Below are 19310 nucleotides of genomic sequence, written 5' to 3'. Positions count from 1 at the left end.
AGAGAAATAAACTCATCTAACCGCATCTTAGAGATGCTCTCTGGTTTTTGCTGAGCTGCAGTTTGTCTGCTGGCATGTGAAGGGCCAGTTGATGCTCTGGTTTCTCTTTGTTGTGTTTGGTACTAGAGGTTTGCAGCCAGACCCCCATTATGGTCCCCTGGTCTCCAAAAGGCCAAGGCTGACTGTCTGGAGGACTGCAGTGAACCCCCTTTCAGAGAAAGAGAGAGAGAGAGAGAGAGAGAGAGAGAGAGAGAGAGAGATGGGGTGGGGGTTGGGATGGGAGGAGTTAAAGGCTTGGAAAAACCCACTGACATTTTATTACATGTGGTGAGTCGTTTCTGCCAAGAGAATAGCAGGATCCACAGGAATGAGAGAGAGAGAGGGATGAGGAAGAGGAGGAGGAGGTATGGGTAGGGGGTTGAAGAGCACTAGGCAGGAAACATATGCCTCAGCATACTGCGAGCTGGATCAACAGACGACGGCTGCCACGCCTCTTGCAGTCTGGAAGTCATCAGCTCTGGCTGTCTCCTGAGAAAACGAGAGAGAGAAAGAGAGAAGGGAGGGGGAAAGGAGAGGTGAAGAAAGAAGAGAAAAGGGGGCTGAGGGTGGCGGAAGCGTGGGAGACTCAGACAAAGAGGAGAGCTGTGAGACTTACAAGTTATAAGGTGTGCACCAACAGTAGGGTAGCTGGATTAAGCACTTTTCAAACTTGTAGACAATTTCACACCCACTTCCTACGCTTGCTGTGCTCCACTAATGGCAGTTGGAGCACAGTAATGATTGTGGTTACAATAATCTTTTTTTTTGTCACAAATTGGCACCAAAGCAGATACTGTAGGCCTAATGTAATCAAGCAAATTGATGTAGTTGGATTGATAGTGCTTCTAACACACTGATACATCAATTGGATGCATTAGTGTTAGCGTTTTTCTAAAAGGCTGCACTGTAGGTGAAACCTCACACTTTAACCAAACACACCCCATTTACCCGGGGACATTCTCTTGCCTCCCAGTTGCCCCTGGGCCTGGCTTTAGGTTCAGGTCAATGGCGGGCACGTTCATTACTGAGTGTTGATGAGTGTGGATCCTGTCTGAGTGGTCTTAGGTGGTCTACTCCAGAGGGTTTCAACTGATTCCTCTTTTAACAAAGACCACCATCCACCAAGTCAATTTAACATCATTGTGTGCAGTGCAGTGTGCTGTGGACCACTGGTTGAAAAGCCCTGGTCTACTCCATGTTGCCTGTCTGAACTGTATGTGATCAACACGCCATGCCAAGGCTAGGTCCCAGAGGTCCATGTATGACATTGCATTACTTGCTTTCATCAACGTTGATATTTAGAGGTAAAGCAACACGTCCTTGACTACTAGAGGTCAGGAGTCCGAGAGGGGATGTTCCGGGATGTCCCCACTCCGGGACATCCCTACTCTTGAGTGCCTCTTTTCCAATCAGAAATGTAGAAATAGTTTGGCCAGCCCTAGCTGTTGTATGATACGTAAGGTTATGACATCTTCACTGCAAAGTGGTTACCTGGTGGTTTTTTCCTGCCTTTCTTATTTGTCTTGCTTGGTGCTGATTAGTGTTAATTTTGTCACCTATTTTTAATTTAGTCTTAGTCTTAGTCTTGTGACGAAATGTCCTTTTTAGTCTTTGTCATATTTAGTCATTCAAATATCATTTTTGTTAATCAAGTTTTAGTTGACTAAAAGTCTCGTCATTTTAGTCTAGTTTTAGTCAAAAGAAAACTAAAAGTATCTTAGTCTTAGTCAGTTTTAGTCAACACATTTTAGTCTTTTTTTTTATAACAAATTATTTCTGATTACCATTTGAGTCAAATAGTGTTTCACATCTCAATTTTCCAACAATATTGTGTGTCCACAGGGCTACTCGTCTGTTATAATTACTCATTCTGATTTTTTTTTGTCAGTCAGTATGTTTACATGCAAGGTAAGTCGAGCTACAGTTATAGCTTCGGCTGGGATTTGACCATAGACAGTAAAAAGATTTGACTGGACCACTGTCATATTAAGTAGACCAGTGTTTCTCAAAGTGTGGTCGGGGGATCACTGGTGGTCCGCAAGGTATCCTAAGTAGTCCTTTGAGCAGGCGTGGTAAAATATAATATAGATGAGTTGTTTGCAATATTGAACCAACTTGTATGTAAAACAGTTCTGCAACTAAGATATGCCAGTTTAAATCATACAGTATGAATCCACACAATAAGCAAAGTACAAAGACAATAAGGTGGTTCAGTAGGCCTATTGTGTAGACTAATTATAGGCTACTGTTGAAGTAGGTCTAATCTTTTTTTTTTTAGATAGGGTTAGTTAAGTGGTCCTGAAACTGAAAAGGTTTGAGAAACACTGTCATAGGCCAAAGTATTAATGTTTTACTCCGCCCTCGCTAGATGGCTTATATGCCTTAAACACCACACATTCCCAAACAGACTCTCCGTCTTAGCCATAGCTAACTTGCTAGCGAACTTTCCATATTAGCTTACTTGCTAGCAAACTTTGCATCATCAGTCTAACTAGTTAAATAGTTGACATTACATGATGAACATTTTTCGTATGGACATTCTGGGGGATGTTAATTTGTATGAGAGAAGCTTCAACTTCTGGGTATGTAGCATTGTGGCATAAAGCTTAGGTAGTTAGCTTGCTAACTCTGGCAGAAATCTCCAGTGTTCTTGTTCCATGTAGTTTCGTGTTGCAGCCACAGGGTTGCAGCAACAGCACGTAGACTAGCCTACAGGAAAGCTGCATTATGAACTCATTGAATATTTTGAAAACGTAACAGCTAGATATTCCGTCTTCTCATTTTGTAGACGAAAATGAAGAGAGATTTTATCTTAGTTTTTATTTCATGTAAAACATTTTAGTCTAGTCTTTTTTCGTCAACAATAATGCATCTTAAGATAGTCTTAGTCAGTGTTTCAGGACATTACTGCCGTCTCGTCATCGTCTCGTCTTAGTCATGAAAAAAAAGGTTGTTGACGAACATATTTCCTCTCGTCTCATCTGACGAAATTAACACTAGTGCTGATTCCAGGATAAGAACTGTTGGGTCATTGCCAGACAGACACTTTAGGACACATTCATGAGTAACTTATTTCTGAGATATAGAGCCAGTGCAGTTCAGTGCTAATACTTAGACGCGACTAGATGGAAGTTAGTGGGGTTTTTGCGTTCTTGCATTCAAGAAATAAAAACCAAAAATGGATCTTATTTTTTTTAAGCATAATGAGATCCATATTCCATGCCCATATTCAACTTCTATGATCAATACGTGGAAAGTAATATGGTCATACTCATTTTTTTTTCAAAAATGTATTTAATGCCTCTTCCTTTTTCCCCTGTTGCCCTGCGGCCTGGACAAATTATCCCAATAAATGGGGTGGGGTGGCTTTTTTATTATTTTCCTTATTTTACTTTGCCATGATGGGTTGTGGGCTATGTGAATTGAGCGTCTTTCAAAGTAAATAGGGAGAGGCTGTGATATCTACAATCTCCTGGCTGGGCCCTGCCGTATTTCTGCCCACCGCAAGAATGTGACAGCAGCCTTGATGTGGTCACAGCCATTCTGTTGCTCGCTGCCACTTTCCAAGATATGCTTGTACTCTAACTTTGGTCTCAAGACTTTTGTTTTGGCAGCTGAACAGGTACTGATTATTTGTACCTCACAAACCTTTTGTTTGTTCCTGACTGGGTCATGACCTCTCAGGAGACATTTAAATGGTTTTGGTCTCCCATCACTGGCTCTTTGCCACCTTTCTTTTCACTTCTTTGTTTTGCAATACTGGAAATGTAAATATTTAGCGATATCAGTTCCACGCCTACACAGAAGAGAAATGATGTGTGTATTGCTGTAATTGAAAAGTGATACACAATAAACCACAACGTGTCTGGGCACATACTGTTCAGACTGGTATGGTGTGATACTCTGTGTGTGTGTGTGTGTGTGTGTGTGTGTGTGTGTGTGTGTGTGTCTGTGTGTTTGTGTATGGTTGTGTTTCAGCGTTATTTACAGAAGAGTATCTTTGTCTGTCTTTCCATTAGACTGTTTACACTCAACGCTGACGGCAGGTTGTGTCTCGGTGCGGTTTTGTTACTGTGAGCGCGCCTGCTGTGTTCCACCATCTGATCGGTGTGGAACCTCTCCCTGGCATTCACAGGAAGTGAGTCATGCCTGCTGTGTCCCATGAGGAACAAGTCGCGGTTCTCACTTAAACCCACAGCTGATTGGCCTCCCACGTAGCGGGCCTGCACCTATCACAGCCTCATGACTCAAGCACCCTCCTCTGCAGGAGCATTCGTATGCATGAGGGACACTATTGTTGGCTTAAGACTGGGGATTTTCACTTGGTTTTTTCCCATTTGAAAAAAAAAATGTTACCTGGATAGGCTCAAGACCAGATTTTTTAAATCCTAAAAGTGTTTCATTCGGTGTGTTTTTCTGTGTTGGTTTGTGTGTTTCTCAGGGTTAGTGTGTGTGTTTCTCTGTGTTAGTGTGTGTGTTTCTCTGGGTTAGTGTGTGCGTTTCTCTGTGTTAGTGTGTGTATTTCTTTGTGTTGGTGTGTGTGTTTCTCTGTGTTGGTGTGTGTTTTTCTGTGTTGGTGTGTGTTTTTCTGTGTTGGTGTGTGTGTTTCTCTGGGTTAGTGTGTGTTTCTCTGAGTTAGTGTGTGTTTCTCTGGGTTAGTGTGTGTTTCTCTGTGTTGGTGTGTGTCTCTCTGTGTTGGTGTGTGTGTTTCTCTGTGTGTGTTTCTCTGGGTTAGTGTGTGTGTTTCTCTGTGTGTGTTTCTCTGGGTTAGTGTGTGTTTCTCTGTGTGTGTCTCTCTGTGTTGGTGTGTGTTTCTCTGGGTTGGTTTCTCTGTGTCGGTCAGTGTGGGGAGAGGTCCCATCCCATACCACCGTGGGTAAAAAGTGCTAGAGACATCTCTCAAGAGGAGGAGGTGGCTTAGTGAGGGCAGTGCTCCATAGCCACACACCCCCAGACACATGTCATTAAGCAGCGTGGAACATTAGGGTGTTACTGGCGAAACAGGAGGAACTGGTGTGGGTGTGGGTGTACACGTTTGAGACTTGAGTGAGTGAGTGAGTGAGGACGTGTGTGTGTGTGTTGGTGTGTGTGTGTCAAAGGGCCAACCCTCCATAGAGTGCAGGCCTGCCGCTTGCTAGCTCTCTCTCTCTCTCTCTCTCTCTCTCTGTCTGTCTGTCTCGCGTACTCTTGACTCTGGGATATGTTGCCATGAGGAGACGGTCTCAGCTCACCCATGTCTCTCTGTGTTCTCTTGCAGTCTGCAGCGGTCTCCGATGGCGGTGAGTACCATACCTCTCCTCTCTCCCCTTACTCTCCCCTCCTGACCCCTCACTGCAGTCCTCTCTCTCCTCTCTCTACTTCACAACTCCTGTGTCTCCTCACTCTTGTTTTCTTCTGCATTGTGTATCTGTTTGTGTGTTTGTCTGTTTGTGTGTTTGTCTGTTTGTTTGTTTGTTTGTCTCCCCCCACCATGAATCATGGAATGGCTTTAACATTCTTTTTGAAAGGGCACAGTTTTTAAATGGCTGAGCCTTAAGTAATCTCACCTCAGGCAAATTGTGTGTTTTCATACCTCCGTCTCTCAAATGTGTGGCAGTTTATGTGATTCCTCCAAGCTAAACCATTCACCCTCCTTTTTTAACATGGTTTGAAAAATACCATATGCACTTCTATGTCTTCCTGACTGTCTCCTACTTACTCACCCCACTTGTTGTCCTTATTTGGTAGACTGATTCTGTGCATCTTCTCTCTCTCTTATCTAACTACATCAGAAGGTAGCCAATGTCTTCTCCAAAACAACATTGCTTAGAAGCCCAGTGTTGGGCAGGCAGATAACTGAGTAAATTGGCATATAGCAGATGGTTCGGAGAGGATCCCGTACTTGTCTCTCTCTCTCTCTCTACTTCTATCTTCGTGTCAGATAACACATGATAGTATTGGCTTACTTTGGCCTGTCAAAAAACAGTTCCTGGATTGTACAATGTGCATGTCTCTCTCTATCTCTATCTCTCTCTCTCTCTGTCTCTCTGTCTCTGTCTGTCTGTGTGTGTGTGTGTGTGTGTGTGTGTGTGTGTGTGTGTGTGTGTGTGTGTGTGTGTGTGTGTGTGTGTGTGTGTGTGTACTCCCATGGAAGTCCCTATTGCATGACTGTTTATTGATTGCTTCATCCACAGCACAGGATGGGATCAACCCACAGCATGTATGTATCATGACCAGAGCAGCGGAGTGTAGCGTATGAGTGTCTTTTTATAGTGATTACGTAAGCTCAGAGATAACATCTGTCTGGACACTTCATTATGTGTCCTCTCACCATTCATGTGAATGCCTCCCCCTTTACTGAAGCACCACACAGCTCATGAAAGGCGGAAGGTCACAGCTATCTTTGGCTGTATTTGCATTGAAATCTTCAAGTCATTGAAATCTTCAAGCCTAGTGATTCTGCATTGGTGGTGCTTTACATGGGCTACAAGGACCAAATCTCAGCCACTTGCATACATCTCCCATTGTACCCAATTCAGCAATAGGAATAGTATAAATTATTTTATTGTAAAATATGTTTGAGGGTGTCAGACAGGATTAAGGCAAGCTAGGTAAGAAAGGGATGTCACCACCCCAAGCACACACACACACACACGCACACACACACACACACATACACACACACACACAAACACACTCTTTGTGTGAGCATTTACAGGTGTGAATGTGTGCTGAGTGTTGGAATCCTCTTTGCATTAAAAAAGGCCCATGGTGTGAGATGCAGCTGTGCTGTGATCAGAAGTTGCTCGAGACCATGTGTATGTGGAGATGAAAGGCTGCAGTTCCACTATATTTATTTATTTAGATATTTATGTAATTGTTTGTTTGTTTATTTATTTTGAAGAGACAGGCAAAAGTGGGGCAGATAACAGGAAACAAGTTATAACTACAGATATGAATGGTAATAGATACGAAAATATTTAGGATTAGTGTGTGTGTGTGTGTGTGGGTGTGTGTGTGTGGCTGTTAGAAGGAGGGGCCATAAAGCCATGTGTGTTGTGGCTTGCTGTTGTGAGAATGGGGAAACATTTCCTTTGTGGTTTTTCTGACAGTCTTGTGATACGATGGGCATTAAATACGAACTCACCACACAATGACCCTTTACCTCCTGTGTGTGTGTGCGTGTGCGTGTGTGTTGTCAGTTGGTGGCTCTGTAGACATTTACAGTACTTTAGTTTTACCCAGGAGGCTAAAGCAGTTGACACTTGAAATAGCTCAAGCTAAATGAATGACCTGTGCATGTGAGTGTCCATTTGCTCATGAAACATATGAGCTCCCTTGCCTCACTTCATTTCTCTATCACTCTCTTGCTGTCCTTAATGGAGTGTACATTTGAAAGGCTGATTCTGAATCAGTTCAGGTAATCCAATAAACATGAGGGCACCACAGTGTTTTGTGATTGGTCAGTTTCCAGTTCAGAATATAACCAAGCCTATTATTTACTCATGTGATCATATATTATATTATATTGCATATTAATAATCTGAATGGTCACTAAACCCCAGAGTAGCCATCATCAGTTTAAATGAAAAGTATACAGTAAATAGCCTGCATAAAGACACACTTGCATAGAAGACGTTAAAAAAAAACATCAAGCTATTGTTTGCACTTCTGTGCCTAGTGCCTATTGTGCTAAATCCTGTTCCCCTGAAGGCACTGGTCTTTTTTGTTCGTCTGCATTCCAGACTTAGTGGTTTGGCACACTCACAACTATATTTGAGCTGCTGGGGTGTAGGCTATGCATTAACTATTAAGGCACCCTGGATTAAAGTCATTTGGGGAAAAGGTAAAAAAAAAAAAACTGAAACATTTTCCAGAAGGACAAAAGATGACTTTGTCTGGTTTTATATTTGACTTGTAGATTCGGTCTAGTTGCTGTAATTGAATATGAAGGTGTAGTACCAGCCACTGGGATGCCAAAAGGCTCTACCATTGAGTTGGACTATTGACAAGGCTATTATCTAGGAGCTTCAGCATTTCAGCTTGGCTGTTTGCAACCACAATACAGTAGCTAGTTGATAATGAGGGATGAATTCTTTCACATGATGGTCTCTATGGTGACCCTCCCCAAACCCCCACCCCACCCCTGTACTGAAAGGCCTCATTGACTGTTATTTTGTCAGGCTCGCATCAGTCCAATGAACATGATGCTGCCTGAATGTGATTTAGTGGCAGTGTGTGTGTGTGTGTGTGTGTGTGTGTGTGTGTGTGTGTGTGTGTGTGTGTGTGTGTGTGTGTGTGTGTGTGCGTGCGTGTGTGTGTGTGCGTGTGTGTGTGCAATGCTATATGCTGATATGCTGTGCTGTCCTGACAGAGGCAGGCATTAATATTGCAGTCCCGCTGTTGCTCCTGCAGTCTACGGTTCCCTCCTCTTCTCTTCCCTTTCAATTATTTATCGCAGCAACTCTGTGGTGCCTTTTGTACAGGGGCTGGTGGATCTGTTTCCCACATGCGAGCTTGTGTGTGTGAGTGTGTGTGTGTGTGTGTGTGTGTGGAGGGGTGTCTGATACAGTGTCTCTTCTGCAGTACTGAGCTTGTTTGCTCATCACCAGAGCACTAGTTTTCCTCTTGCCATTGCTCCGCCATCCAGAGAGATGATGCGGGGGCAAACTCTCCCACGGGTACGGGCCCAGTCCGTTAGCACGGGAGGGAGTGTTTGAGCGGGCACAGGCCAGGGCATGGAGGTCAGGGCCTGGTGGCCAGTCGGCATGAAGTATCTGGCCAGATGGCACCACACCGGCTCCTACCAGCTCTATCCAGGTAAACCAGGTGTGCAGGGGACTTGCTCACAGGTGTACGTTTCACCAGGTCGCTGTGGGTCGCGACTAGACTAGATCTTGTTTTTGCAAGTGTGTGTGTGTGTGTGGAGAACACAGATCGTTAATGAAGTAGTGGAGCGATACTAGTAAATAATTGTTTGATTAAGTTGATTCCACATGTTCCACATGAACGATGTTGATAGAAATAACATTAGCTTGTTTTCTGCAGTAAGGTATTTCAAGAATGCACACATCAGGTTCTTGTCTTTTTTTGTTTTTTCTTTCCTGACACTAGTGAGAGCAAAGGCTGTGTGGTGTTTTTACATTTTTATGTTTTTATGTTTGGTCTTTACTTCTACTTTGGGGCTGGTGCTGGTTAGCGTAGAGAAGAACAGTGAAGGGAGAAGTGGTGTGTTAAAAAAGTTTCCATTGTGAGACGAGAGAAGGAAATGTGAGCCTGGCAATGATGGTGTGGGTAAAACAAACAAACACATGAAAACTATTCTCTCTCTCTCTCTGTTAAAGTGTTTATTTTGCCACAAGTTAGCTTTAGCCGACTCTGTGTGTGTGATCTGTTTGTGTGTGTGTTGCCCAGTCTATCCAAGTCAGATGGGAACAAAACATCTGACTAGCAGTGACACCGTTTGTCATTTGGTTAGCTGTGTGAAAAGGATGCAGTCATGTAAAAGGCTAAATGCCTACATGCTGTCTCCCTCTCGGTACTATTGGGTAGGATTTCCCTTCGACAGTCATGGAATGCTGATTCCTGTTCAAGCATGAGGTGAAATCTTGAGGTGGGATCTCTGGTAGATATGCAACTCCCCACTCAGGCATGTGTGAGTTCTCACAGCATGAGGGTTGCAGCTACTTGTGGTGAGGTGAGGTGAGGTGGACACCCAGTCACGGCAACTAGTCAAGTGGGACTGGACACGAGGAGTGTGTGTGTGTGGGGGTGGGGGGTCACCAGTTAGCGGTGATATTTCTCAGCCATGGGTGGTGTTGCACATTACATGTAGTCATACATGTCCATTTAGTCATAGAGACTCTAAGATAACCTTATCTTCCAAGTCCCCTCCTTTGTGCTTTCAAATAGCTTGTACGTGTCAATGTGTTGGAAAACGTGTGTGTGTGTGTGTGTGTGTGTGTGTGTGTGTGTGTGTGTGTGTGTGTGTGTGTGTGTGTGTGTGTGTATGTGTATAGTTCTGTCTGTGTCTGTATGTGTCCATGCTCACCTGTGGTAACCTGTATGGTCTATGCAGAGCTGAACAGTGTGGATCTGAAGGGCTGTGGCAGTGACAACAGCCTGAACAGCAACGCCAGTCTGCCCAGCGTGCAGTGCCACCGCCGGCACACCGAGCGCCGGGTGGCATCATGGGCCGTGTGCTTCGAACGCCTGCTGCAGGACCCTGTGGGCGTCCGCTACTTCTCGGTACGCCAACGACTCTCCGCGATCCACACATATAATCCTCGTCTGGGTTTCTGCTTGTTAAGCTTTTGAATTGCTTTGCTTTGGTTTGTTTTTTTTTCTAGCTGCTTTGGTTATACTGTAGACTAGCTTTTGTTCAAATAATCACATCTACATTCTTAGGCATTCACATCTACAATGTCACTTAATTAACATCTACAATCGTAGGAATTCCTGAAGAAGGAGTTCAGCGAGGAAAACATCCTGTTCTGGCAGGCCTGTGAGTTTTTCAGCCATGTTCCAGAGACGGATAAAAAGCAGGTAAGAGCTTCTCGTCTTCACAGCAGCAGCCCACCTGTGTGTCAGTGTATGTAATATATAGCAGTGCAGTTAATGCCATCTTTTAAAGTGATGCATTTGTGCGTTTGTCTTAGTTGGTGTCAGTATTTTAGAATCAGTTAAAATGAGAGAGATCACTATCAGGGGCTCTCCACACTGGGGTCATAATGATCAAATTACTTACCCAGTGGTAAAGGTAGCTACAATTAGCAAAGACAGTTCTGGTATGTTATGACAGGACTAAGGTTTCAGTTTTGCAGTGTGCAGAAAACAAACTATTACATTTTTTGCAGACATCACAGAAATTTGAGTTGTGATAATAGACATGAGGTTTTAACCATGGTCCTGGTTGTGTATTCGGGGACCTGAGGGAGAGTGTTATGGCCTGAAGTATGTGCTGCTTTCAGTTTTGTTGTACAACAAAGAGATGCTGTTTGTCCAATCAGGTTGGGAAACACCCGAGGACCTGAAATGTAGTGCAGAGCAGCAAAACTACAGTGTCTTATTATAGTCACTTTAGATGCCACTTTGAGTGCATTTGTAAATTCAATCTGGTACTCTGAAAATGGAATAACACTGCAGGTCGAAAAAGACAAGCGTCCGATCATCCCATGAAGGGACGTGAAAGCTATGCGATCAGGGAGTTCTGTAGTCTAAATATGCCTTGAATGTAATCAGTAGTGCTTTCTCCGGGCTCTTTGAATCAAAATGGGTCCTCGGGCCCCAGCTTTGGCGCGGCTGGCTGGGGCACCTGCACCGTACGCCGGCGACCCGGGTTCGATTTCTGCCCCGTGGTCCTTTCCAGATCCCACCCCGACTCTCTCTCCCGCTCGCTTCCTGTCGTTCTCCACTGTCCTATCTGATTAAAGGAATAAAAAAAAGCCCAAAAAATAAATAAAAAAAAACAAAACGGGTCCTCACTGCCTGGTTGGATAAGCACAAAAAGGTGGAACTTTCCTTAAATGTTTTCTGTGTGATCAAGATAGTTTTTGAGGTACCTGAGAGTCCTCCCAATGGTGTGATTTAAATCAGTCTCCATGGAACTTCAGCTGATGAGATACTGCCTGCGTCCTTCTGTCACACCAAAGGTGATATCTCTCCCTGACAATCACTCTCCTATCTTTTCCATTTGTCTCCTCTCTTCTCTTCTGCTCTTCTCTCCTCTCTCCTCCTTTCCTCTCTGCTCTTCTCTCTCTTGTCTCTTTTCTCCTCTCCTCTCCTCTCTCCTCTGCTCTCCTCTCCTCTCTCCTCTGCTCTCCTCTCCTCTCCTCTGCTCTCTCCTATCCTCTCTTCTCCTCTCCTCTCTTCTCTCCTCTCCTCTGCTCTCTCCTATCCTCTCTTCTCCTCTCCTCTCCTCTCTTCTCCTCTCTTCTCCTCTCCTCTCCTCTCCTCTCCTCTTCTCTTCTCTCCCTCTCCTCTCTTCTCCTCTCCTCTGCTCTTCTCTACCCAGCTCTCCCAAAGGGCCCGTGAGATCTACAACAGCTTCTTGTCCAGCAAAGCCACCACGCCGGTCAACATTGACAGCCAGGCACAGCTGGCCGACGATATCCTCAATGCGCCCCGGCCCGACATGTTCAAGGAGCAGCAGCTCCAGGTAGGCTTCCACTCCACACACACACACACACACACACACACACACACACACACGCACACACACACACATACATGTCCCGCCTGAACGCAGGACAGGAGCACACAACGGGGAAGATGCTGAGCGAGTAAAAGCACTCTGACGAGCATAGCTCTGTTCAGCGTACCGATGTGTTTACAGTCGTTAAAAGTTTTCCATCAATTTTATAACTGCCAGCTTTAGGCCATGTTACCAACACCCCACACACACACACACACACCACACACACACAAATAAAAGCGTTTCCGCTTCGTTCACAAAAGGATCCTCTGTGGTTTAGCGCGACAGGAAGACGGGCTGGCGTTTGAGCTAAGATCGGAACTTTGTCACGAGGACACAAATTATGGCGCGCCACACTGCGGTGCCTTCCCTCACGCCCCCAACATGCCTGCCACATGACCACACTCGGAGCTCCCTGGGGATCCGCCATGGATATCCTGTCTGATGAATGTGCCATTTGTCTGGAGTGGAAGAGAGGGTGGTTGGCTGAGCAGATTACAGGCCAAAGCATCAGCACAAGGGCAAAAGCACAAACAACAGTTTTGTCTCGCAGTTTCACCTCGCCATCTTCTCTTGTTATCTGCGCATTGTGTGACCGCCGCAGGCTCCTGACCAAGGGCCCCTTCTCTTTGGTCATCTTTTAAATAGCACACACCAATGGAGTGTCTGATGACTGGGAAAAACATTTGCTCCTGAAAGATTGATCTAAATTGTGATCTAAATTATGATTTCAAATGAAATCATATTTCTTAGCTTTTAATGTGATGTTTAGAGGATTTTAGTTTGTCCTCTAAATGGCGCCCTTTGTGTTTGTCAGATTTTCAACCTGATGAAGTTTGACAGCTACACGCGCTTCCTGAAGTCGTTCCTGTACCAGGAGTGCATGCTGGCCGAGGTGGAGGGCCGTCCACTGCCTGACCCCAACCAGATCCCCAGCAGCCCCACCTCCAAACACAGCACCAGCTCCGACCGCTCCAACTTATCCACGCCCAAGAAGGTACACACACACACACACACACACACACACACACACACACACACACACAAACACATAAGCATGCACACACACAAACACACACACACACACCACACACATACATAGACACACACTCAAATGCAGATTAACTCTTCTCGCAGTCAAAGACACAAATGCAAACAATCTAAAACAGGCATATAACCATGCAAACACACTTACATGAATAGATCCACAAACAGACTGATGTACTACCTCTGTGTCTCACTCAGTCAGCCAGTCAGTCACTGATGCACTAACAAGCAAACACACACAAACACACACACACACACACACACACACACACACACACACACACACACACACACACACACACACACACACACACAGTAGATGTTCTGCCCACCACCTACATGAAATTAAACACTCATGCACACCTATGATCGTTCCGCGCAGACACCACAAACACACACACACACACACACACACACACACACACACACACACACACACACACACACACATAGCTTGACCAAACTAACAATTTGCGAAAGTCAAGTCAATTAGAAGGAGTTAGAGCAGGAGTTGTAAGGCTGTGTTGTCTGAATGCATCCCAGCTGTAATTATTTGTATGTAGCAAACAAGCGCTTGGTTGGCCCCTCGGTGTGAGATTGCAGGCTTATCTGATAAGCTGCTGTAGACTGTCAGCAAACACGGACCTCACATTGGCATTTATAGGAATGGTATGCTCTCACAAGGAAGAGGATATGGAAACGGAAGCAGCTTCCTTGCCAACAGCTCCATACTGGAGGATTGAAGTGTTAATGTGTTCAATAGTGTGTATTTTACTTCCTTGACACTTAAAACTTCTTGTCGCATATGTCTGCATATGTCAACATAAACCTCCCGGTCTCGCATTGTAGAGGGTGGTGTTGATTTACGACTGCCTCTAGACTTTAGCCCTGAATTTGTCACACTTCATTGCTAATTTTTAAGGAACTTGCCGTGATGTCGTTAAATCCATGATTGAATCTGGCATCAGGGTTTACTTGAGTTATGGCGCCACTTCCAGTGTTTAGTGTGCTGCAGTGCCCTCTGAGATAGTTTTTACGACGTCTGAATTTATGAGCTCGCCGGTGTTTTAGGACGACAAGAAGAACAAATCGGGGCGATCCCTGAACGACGACAGCAAGGACGAGCAGTGTGACAAAAAGAAAGGGATCTTCTTCTCCTGGTCCCGCAACAGGAGCTTTGGAAAAGGCCCCAAGAAAAGAGACCTGTGTGACTACAGTGAGTATGAGCCCAGTGAAACAAGGCCTCCTCCTCTTCCTCTCAAGTCCCACATCCCAAAAGGAAATCTGCGATTTCATTCGTTAAGTCCTTGCTGTGGTGCCGTTCCCACAGGTTTTACGGGCAGCAATGGCCGACGCGAGTCCCAGGGCTCCCTGTCCTCAGGGACTAGTCTGGAGTTGGGCACCTCCGGCTCAGGCAAGAATGAGGTCAGTGAGGGCCGTAATGAGGCCAGGACTACATTCCAGACGCTCGATACACACACACACACCAAATTTCCCTCACGGTATCAAAAGAGTATATATACTATACACACACACACACATGTACATCTCTCACATACACACAAACATACACACACACACACATGTACATCTCCATCATACACAAACACACACACACACACACACATATCTCCATATGCTCGTTTCCTCTGGCTGTCTAGTTGGCATGCTCCTGAAACCCACTTTATGAAGACCACTACATTTGGTTGTCTGTGAAGTGCAGTTATACATTCAATGTCAGTTGAGTGGTCCATAGGCTACAGTCATTTTCTTGTGTATTAGCCGCATTGTGTATAAGCCGCAAGACAGTGTTTTATGCAAGTTAAAAGAAAAAAAAAACATATTAATACCATATTAATTGTCCCTGTGTATTAACCTCATAGCTGAAATGTTGTAATGTATAAGGCGTGAGTAATAGTTGGGAAATTACGGTACTGTATGTCATCAGCAAGTGGAGCTGAGTTGACTATGATTTATTACCCAGGTATGTGCAGGTGTTCCTTATGAGCAAACTTCAGAAGAACAGACAATATCCCTGTCTGTGCCTCCTCTGTAACCGCAAGCGTATTTACCCCCCTCCTCCCAGGGTGACACGTCCCGGAACTCCATGTCTCTGATGGAGCGCGCTGTGAGACACTGTAGCATCAACCTTCCGGATGGTTCTTGCTGTTCGGTACCCATCAGGCCCGGGGTGTCCATCCGTGAGCTGCTGCAGGGCCTGTGTGAGAAGCTGTCCATCAACCTTGCCGCCGTAGACCTCTTCCTGGTGGGAGGAGAGAAGGTACACGCTCATGTTGGGAGACTGCAAAGCTTTATGAGACATAATTATTATTATGTGCACTCTGTGTTAGCTGATATTCAACATGTCATCATTCAACCTGATGTGGGCAACCGTAAGAGTGTGCTCAGTGGGGGGGGGTGTGTATGTGTATGTGTGTGTGTGTGTGTGTGTGTGTGTGTTATCTGATATGTCATACCCTGGTGTTGGCCAGCTTCATAATTGACTAACTGTGTGCTTTTGTCCTTGTCTTTTCAAAGCCTCTTGTGCTTGACCAGGACTGCATGACGTTGTGTTCACGAGACCTGCGACTAGAGAAACGCACTTTGTTCAGGTGAGCTCTGCCCTTCCCTTTTCTAGCTTTGTACCTAACAGTATAATGTAAGATTTGCACTACTCTATCACCATGATTAATGAATACATTTGACCTGATCTGGCAAAATGTGTCATGAGACACATGTGTCATGTGTCAATGAGTTTGAGAGGAGACCATGAGCTTTAAAACGATATCCTGGTCAAAGTAATATCTTGAATTGTTGTCAAGATACAGCATTTTGAATTAAGGCCTCCTGCAATCTTTTTCCAATTGAAAAACTGAGAACAAAAAAGGAAAATCGATAAGTTCAATGTTTTTTTGAAGTAATCGGCCTGTATCTCAAAATTAAAATGTGCGACTTGTGACTCATTTTGTCAGATCAGGTCACAAATAATGAATCGTTATCGATTAATATGGAAATGGGACAATTAGAAGACATTATTCCAGTTACATATTTGACATACTTTCGCTCTTCTCAGATTGGACCTGGTGCCAATCAATCGATCCGTTGGGCTGAAGGCGAAACCCACCAAACCCGTCACAGAGGTTCTACGGCCCGTTGTGGCCAAATATGGACTCCACTTAGGGGACCTTGTGGCCAGAATAGTGAGGACTATACTTTGCATTATATGACTCATATCAAACAGAACATCCAGTACAATCTTACATGGCATGTGTATCTTGAAGTTAGGTAACAGCCAGTCCAGTTGATGGGTTCATATTTGCATGATTGATGGCGCATTGCTGTAATTATTCAAATTGGAGTGTGGAGGAGTGTGTGTGTGACTGTGTGTGTGTGTGTGTGTGTGTGTGTGTGTGACTGTGACTGTGTGTGTGTGTGCGTGTGCGTGTGCATGTGCGTGTGTGTGTGTGTGGCCTATCACACCCTGTGTGTTGACTCACCTTGGGTGAGCTGTACCGCTTTGTCACAGTTTCTGGGAGAGATGTCTCAAGATGACTAAACTCCAAAAATGCCAATGAAGACTGCCGTTTTCAACAAAACAACACTTCTCGAGCAAATGAAAAACAAAACAACACTTCTCGAGCAAATGAAAAACAAAACAACACTTCTCGAGCAAATGAAAAACAAAACAACACTTCTCGAGCAAATGAAAAACAAAACAACACTTCTCGAGCAAATGAAAAACAAAACAACACAAATGAAAAACAAAACAACACTTCTCGAGCAAATGAAAAACAAAACAACACTTCTCGAGCAAATGAAAAACAAAACAACACTTCTCGAGCAAATGAAAAACAAAACAGTTTTTAGATGAAACACTAATGTGTTGCATAAGAGCCCTTTACAAAATTTAGAAAATATGTGCTTTCTGTGAATCTTATTCAGGTTAGTCATACCTGTAGAGCTGGGTGTTTTTTGTGGGTGTGAGCTGGGTGAACTTTGTGTTTTTGTGTGTGTGTGTGTGTGTGTGTGTGTGTGTGTGTGTGTGTGTACAGAGTGGAGAGAAAGAGGCCCTTGATTTAGGTCTGCCCATATCAAATCTGGATGGGTTAAGAGTGGTACTAGATGTAGCTGACAATGCCACAGGAAAGGGTAAGGCATAATACACATACACACACACACACACACACACACACACACACACACACACACACACACACACACACACACACATACACATAGACACACTCAGAATAGCACACCTTAAAGAGCCGCAATTTCATTTTGTGAAAGTGTTTCTCTTTGGAGTTTTTCTCCTATCAGTCATGATGAATTTGACTTCACACTTTGTCTTGTGTTTCTTTTGTCATTTCTGTATTTTGGGAACCCCAGTCTGGTTTGCATGATAACCTTGCTTAATTTAGTTAGAATGCTTATAGTATTTACTACAGTCAGTGGTGACCAGTGTAGCTCTATTCAGTGCAGTGTCTTTGCTCCGAGGCAAATGCTGTCTTCCCGGGCTGTACCTGCTCTCCTGGTCAGCTTGAGGGAAGGACGCTAGGCGGCCATTTACGCCTGTGTTTGTTGTTTATGTTTGTTGTTTATGTGCTGGTGTGTCTGCTGCCCCTTCCACAGTAGTGACCGACAAGCAGAAGTTGACCACCTCCAAGAGCCACGGCCCGCCGCTGAGTGCCAGGAGCCAGTCTGCAACAGTAAGACCTCCTCCTTTACTCCTCCCTCCTCTTCCTCCTTCTCCTCTTCCTCCTCCTCTGCGTCCTCCTCTTGCTGCCCTCCCCGTGGTGGTTGCGGCGCCGGCTCTTCCTGGTCGGCGGCGCGGTGCGATGCCCGGGGAGCGGCGTGTCCCTGCTGGGTGAGCGGACTGGACGCTGCTCTCCTGTCCTGTGTCTGTGTTGTCCTTGCTCGCCCTGGCCTGCTCCTGGGGGCTGTGTGCATGGTTGGGTCCCTTCTCACTGTCCCTCTGAAGCAGCGGCAGCAGCACACTCCTCCTCCTCCTCCTCCTCCTCCTCCTCCTCCTCTTTCTCCTTCTGCTGCTGCTGCTGTTGCACACTGATGACGTCTGCCTTGGTCGCCTTCCTGGTTCTGATTTGTCTGTGGCTGGTTTAATCAACATGTTTGTTCCCCTCTCTCTCTCTCTCTCTTTCTCTCTCATTCTCTCTCTCCCTCTCTTTCTCTCTCTCTCTGACACTTCTTCACTGTGTCTTTGTTTCTCTCTCTCTGCCTCAGCCTCCTCTTCTCTTTTGTGAGAGAGGCTGATGCCAACGACCCAGTATTCCCGGCCGCCTGGATCGAGTTTTTTTTTTTTCTTCTTTTGGCCATGTGGGCATGAAGTGGGTCTGGACTTGGACTCTTCCCTGGATGAGACTTTTTTTCCCCCCTTGCCATCGATTTCTGGCATCGAGGCGCAGCTGTGTGAGGTCCCCACACCCCTAATTAGCATGGATGGAAAAGAGGCCGATTGAAATGAGAAAAGAGAGATAGAGGAGAGAATGGATGGATGGACACGGCTGCGAACCGATGTCTGGACACGTGGTGGTTTGGTCACTGCTGTGTGTCGACGTGTTGTGGCGTGCTAGTTTGTGTCGTGGTGGTGGTGGTGGTACTGTTGCCGTGTGTGTCGTGCTGTGTTTTCGTAGAGTAGACCCTTCCCCCCACACACACCCCCACCCCCCGGTCAACCCACTCTTCCCACCTTAATGTCCCGTGAGACGGTCCAGCCTTGCACTGAAACGGGGAACAGACCATAGATGTGCCCCTCTCCACACCCCAGCCTCTCTTCCAAGCAGGCAACCCCCACTCCTCCACCAGTCCAAGGGCCCCCACCCTAATATGCCCCCTTCTCGTTGTTGCCACTCAGGGGGACGAGAAGGCATCAGGGAAGGCCTCATCTGTCAAAACCCAGCTGCAAGTGGAAAAAAGGCGGCAGAAAAAGATTAATATAGACGAAGCAGAAGGTAAAGCTCTCCCCCGCTGCTCTCTCTCTCTCTCTCTCTCTCTCTCTCTCTCTCTCTCTCTCTCTCTCCCTCTCTCTCCTCCG

General features: G+C 45.4%; 1 protein-coding gene across 1 annotated transcript in view; it reads left to right on the top strand.

Moving 5' to 3' along the window:
• rgs12b (regulator of G protein signaling 12b) overlaps positions 1-19310 on the top strand; it is a 64811-nt gene that overhangs the window by 36269 nt on the left and 9232 nt on the right. Inside the window, 13 exon segments of the mRNA XM_048244038.1 lie at positions 5297-5318; positions 10097-10266; positions 10471-10563; positions 12032-12175; positions 13029-13208; positions 14330-14474; positions 14589-14683; positions 15345-15539; positions 15797-15870; positions 16332-16458; positions 17311-17407; positions 17891-17967; positions 19131-19227. Of these exon segments, the coding sequence (XP_048099995.1) occupies positions 5297-5318; positions 10097-10266; positions 10471-10563; positions 12032-12175; positions 13029-13208; positions 14330-14474; positions 14589-14683; positions 15345-15539; positions 15797-15870; positions 16332-16458; positions 17311-17407; positions 17891-17967; positions 19131-19227 (1516 nt within the window).

This window comes from Alosa alosa, chromosome 1, assembly GCF_017589495.1.
Source record: "Alosa alosa isolate M-15738 ecotype Scorff River chromosome 1, AALO_Geno_1.1, whole genome shotgun sequence".
NCBI lineage: Eukaryota > Metazoa > Chordata > Actinopteri > Clupeiformes > Clupeidae > Alosa > Alosa alosa.
The sequence above is the reverse complement of the archived record's forward strand: the minus strand, read 5'-3'. Positions and strand labels throughout refer to the sequence as shown.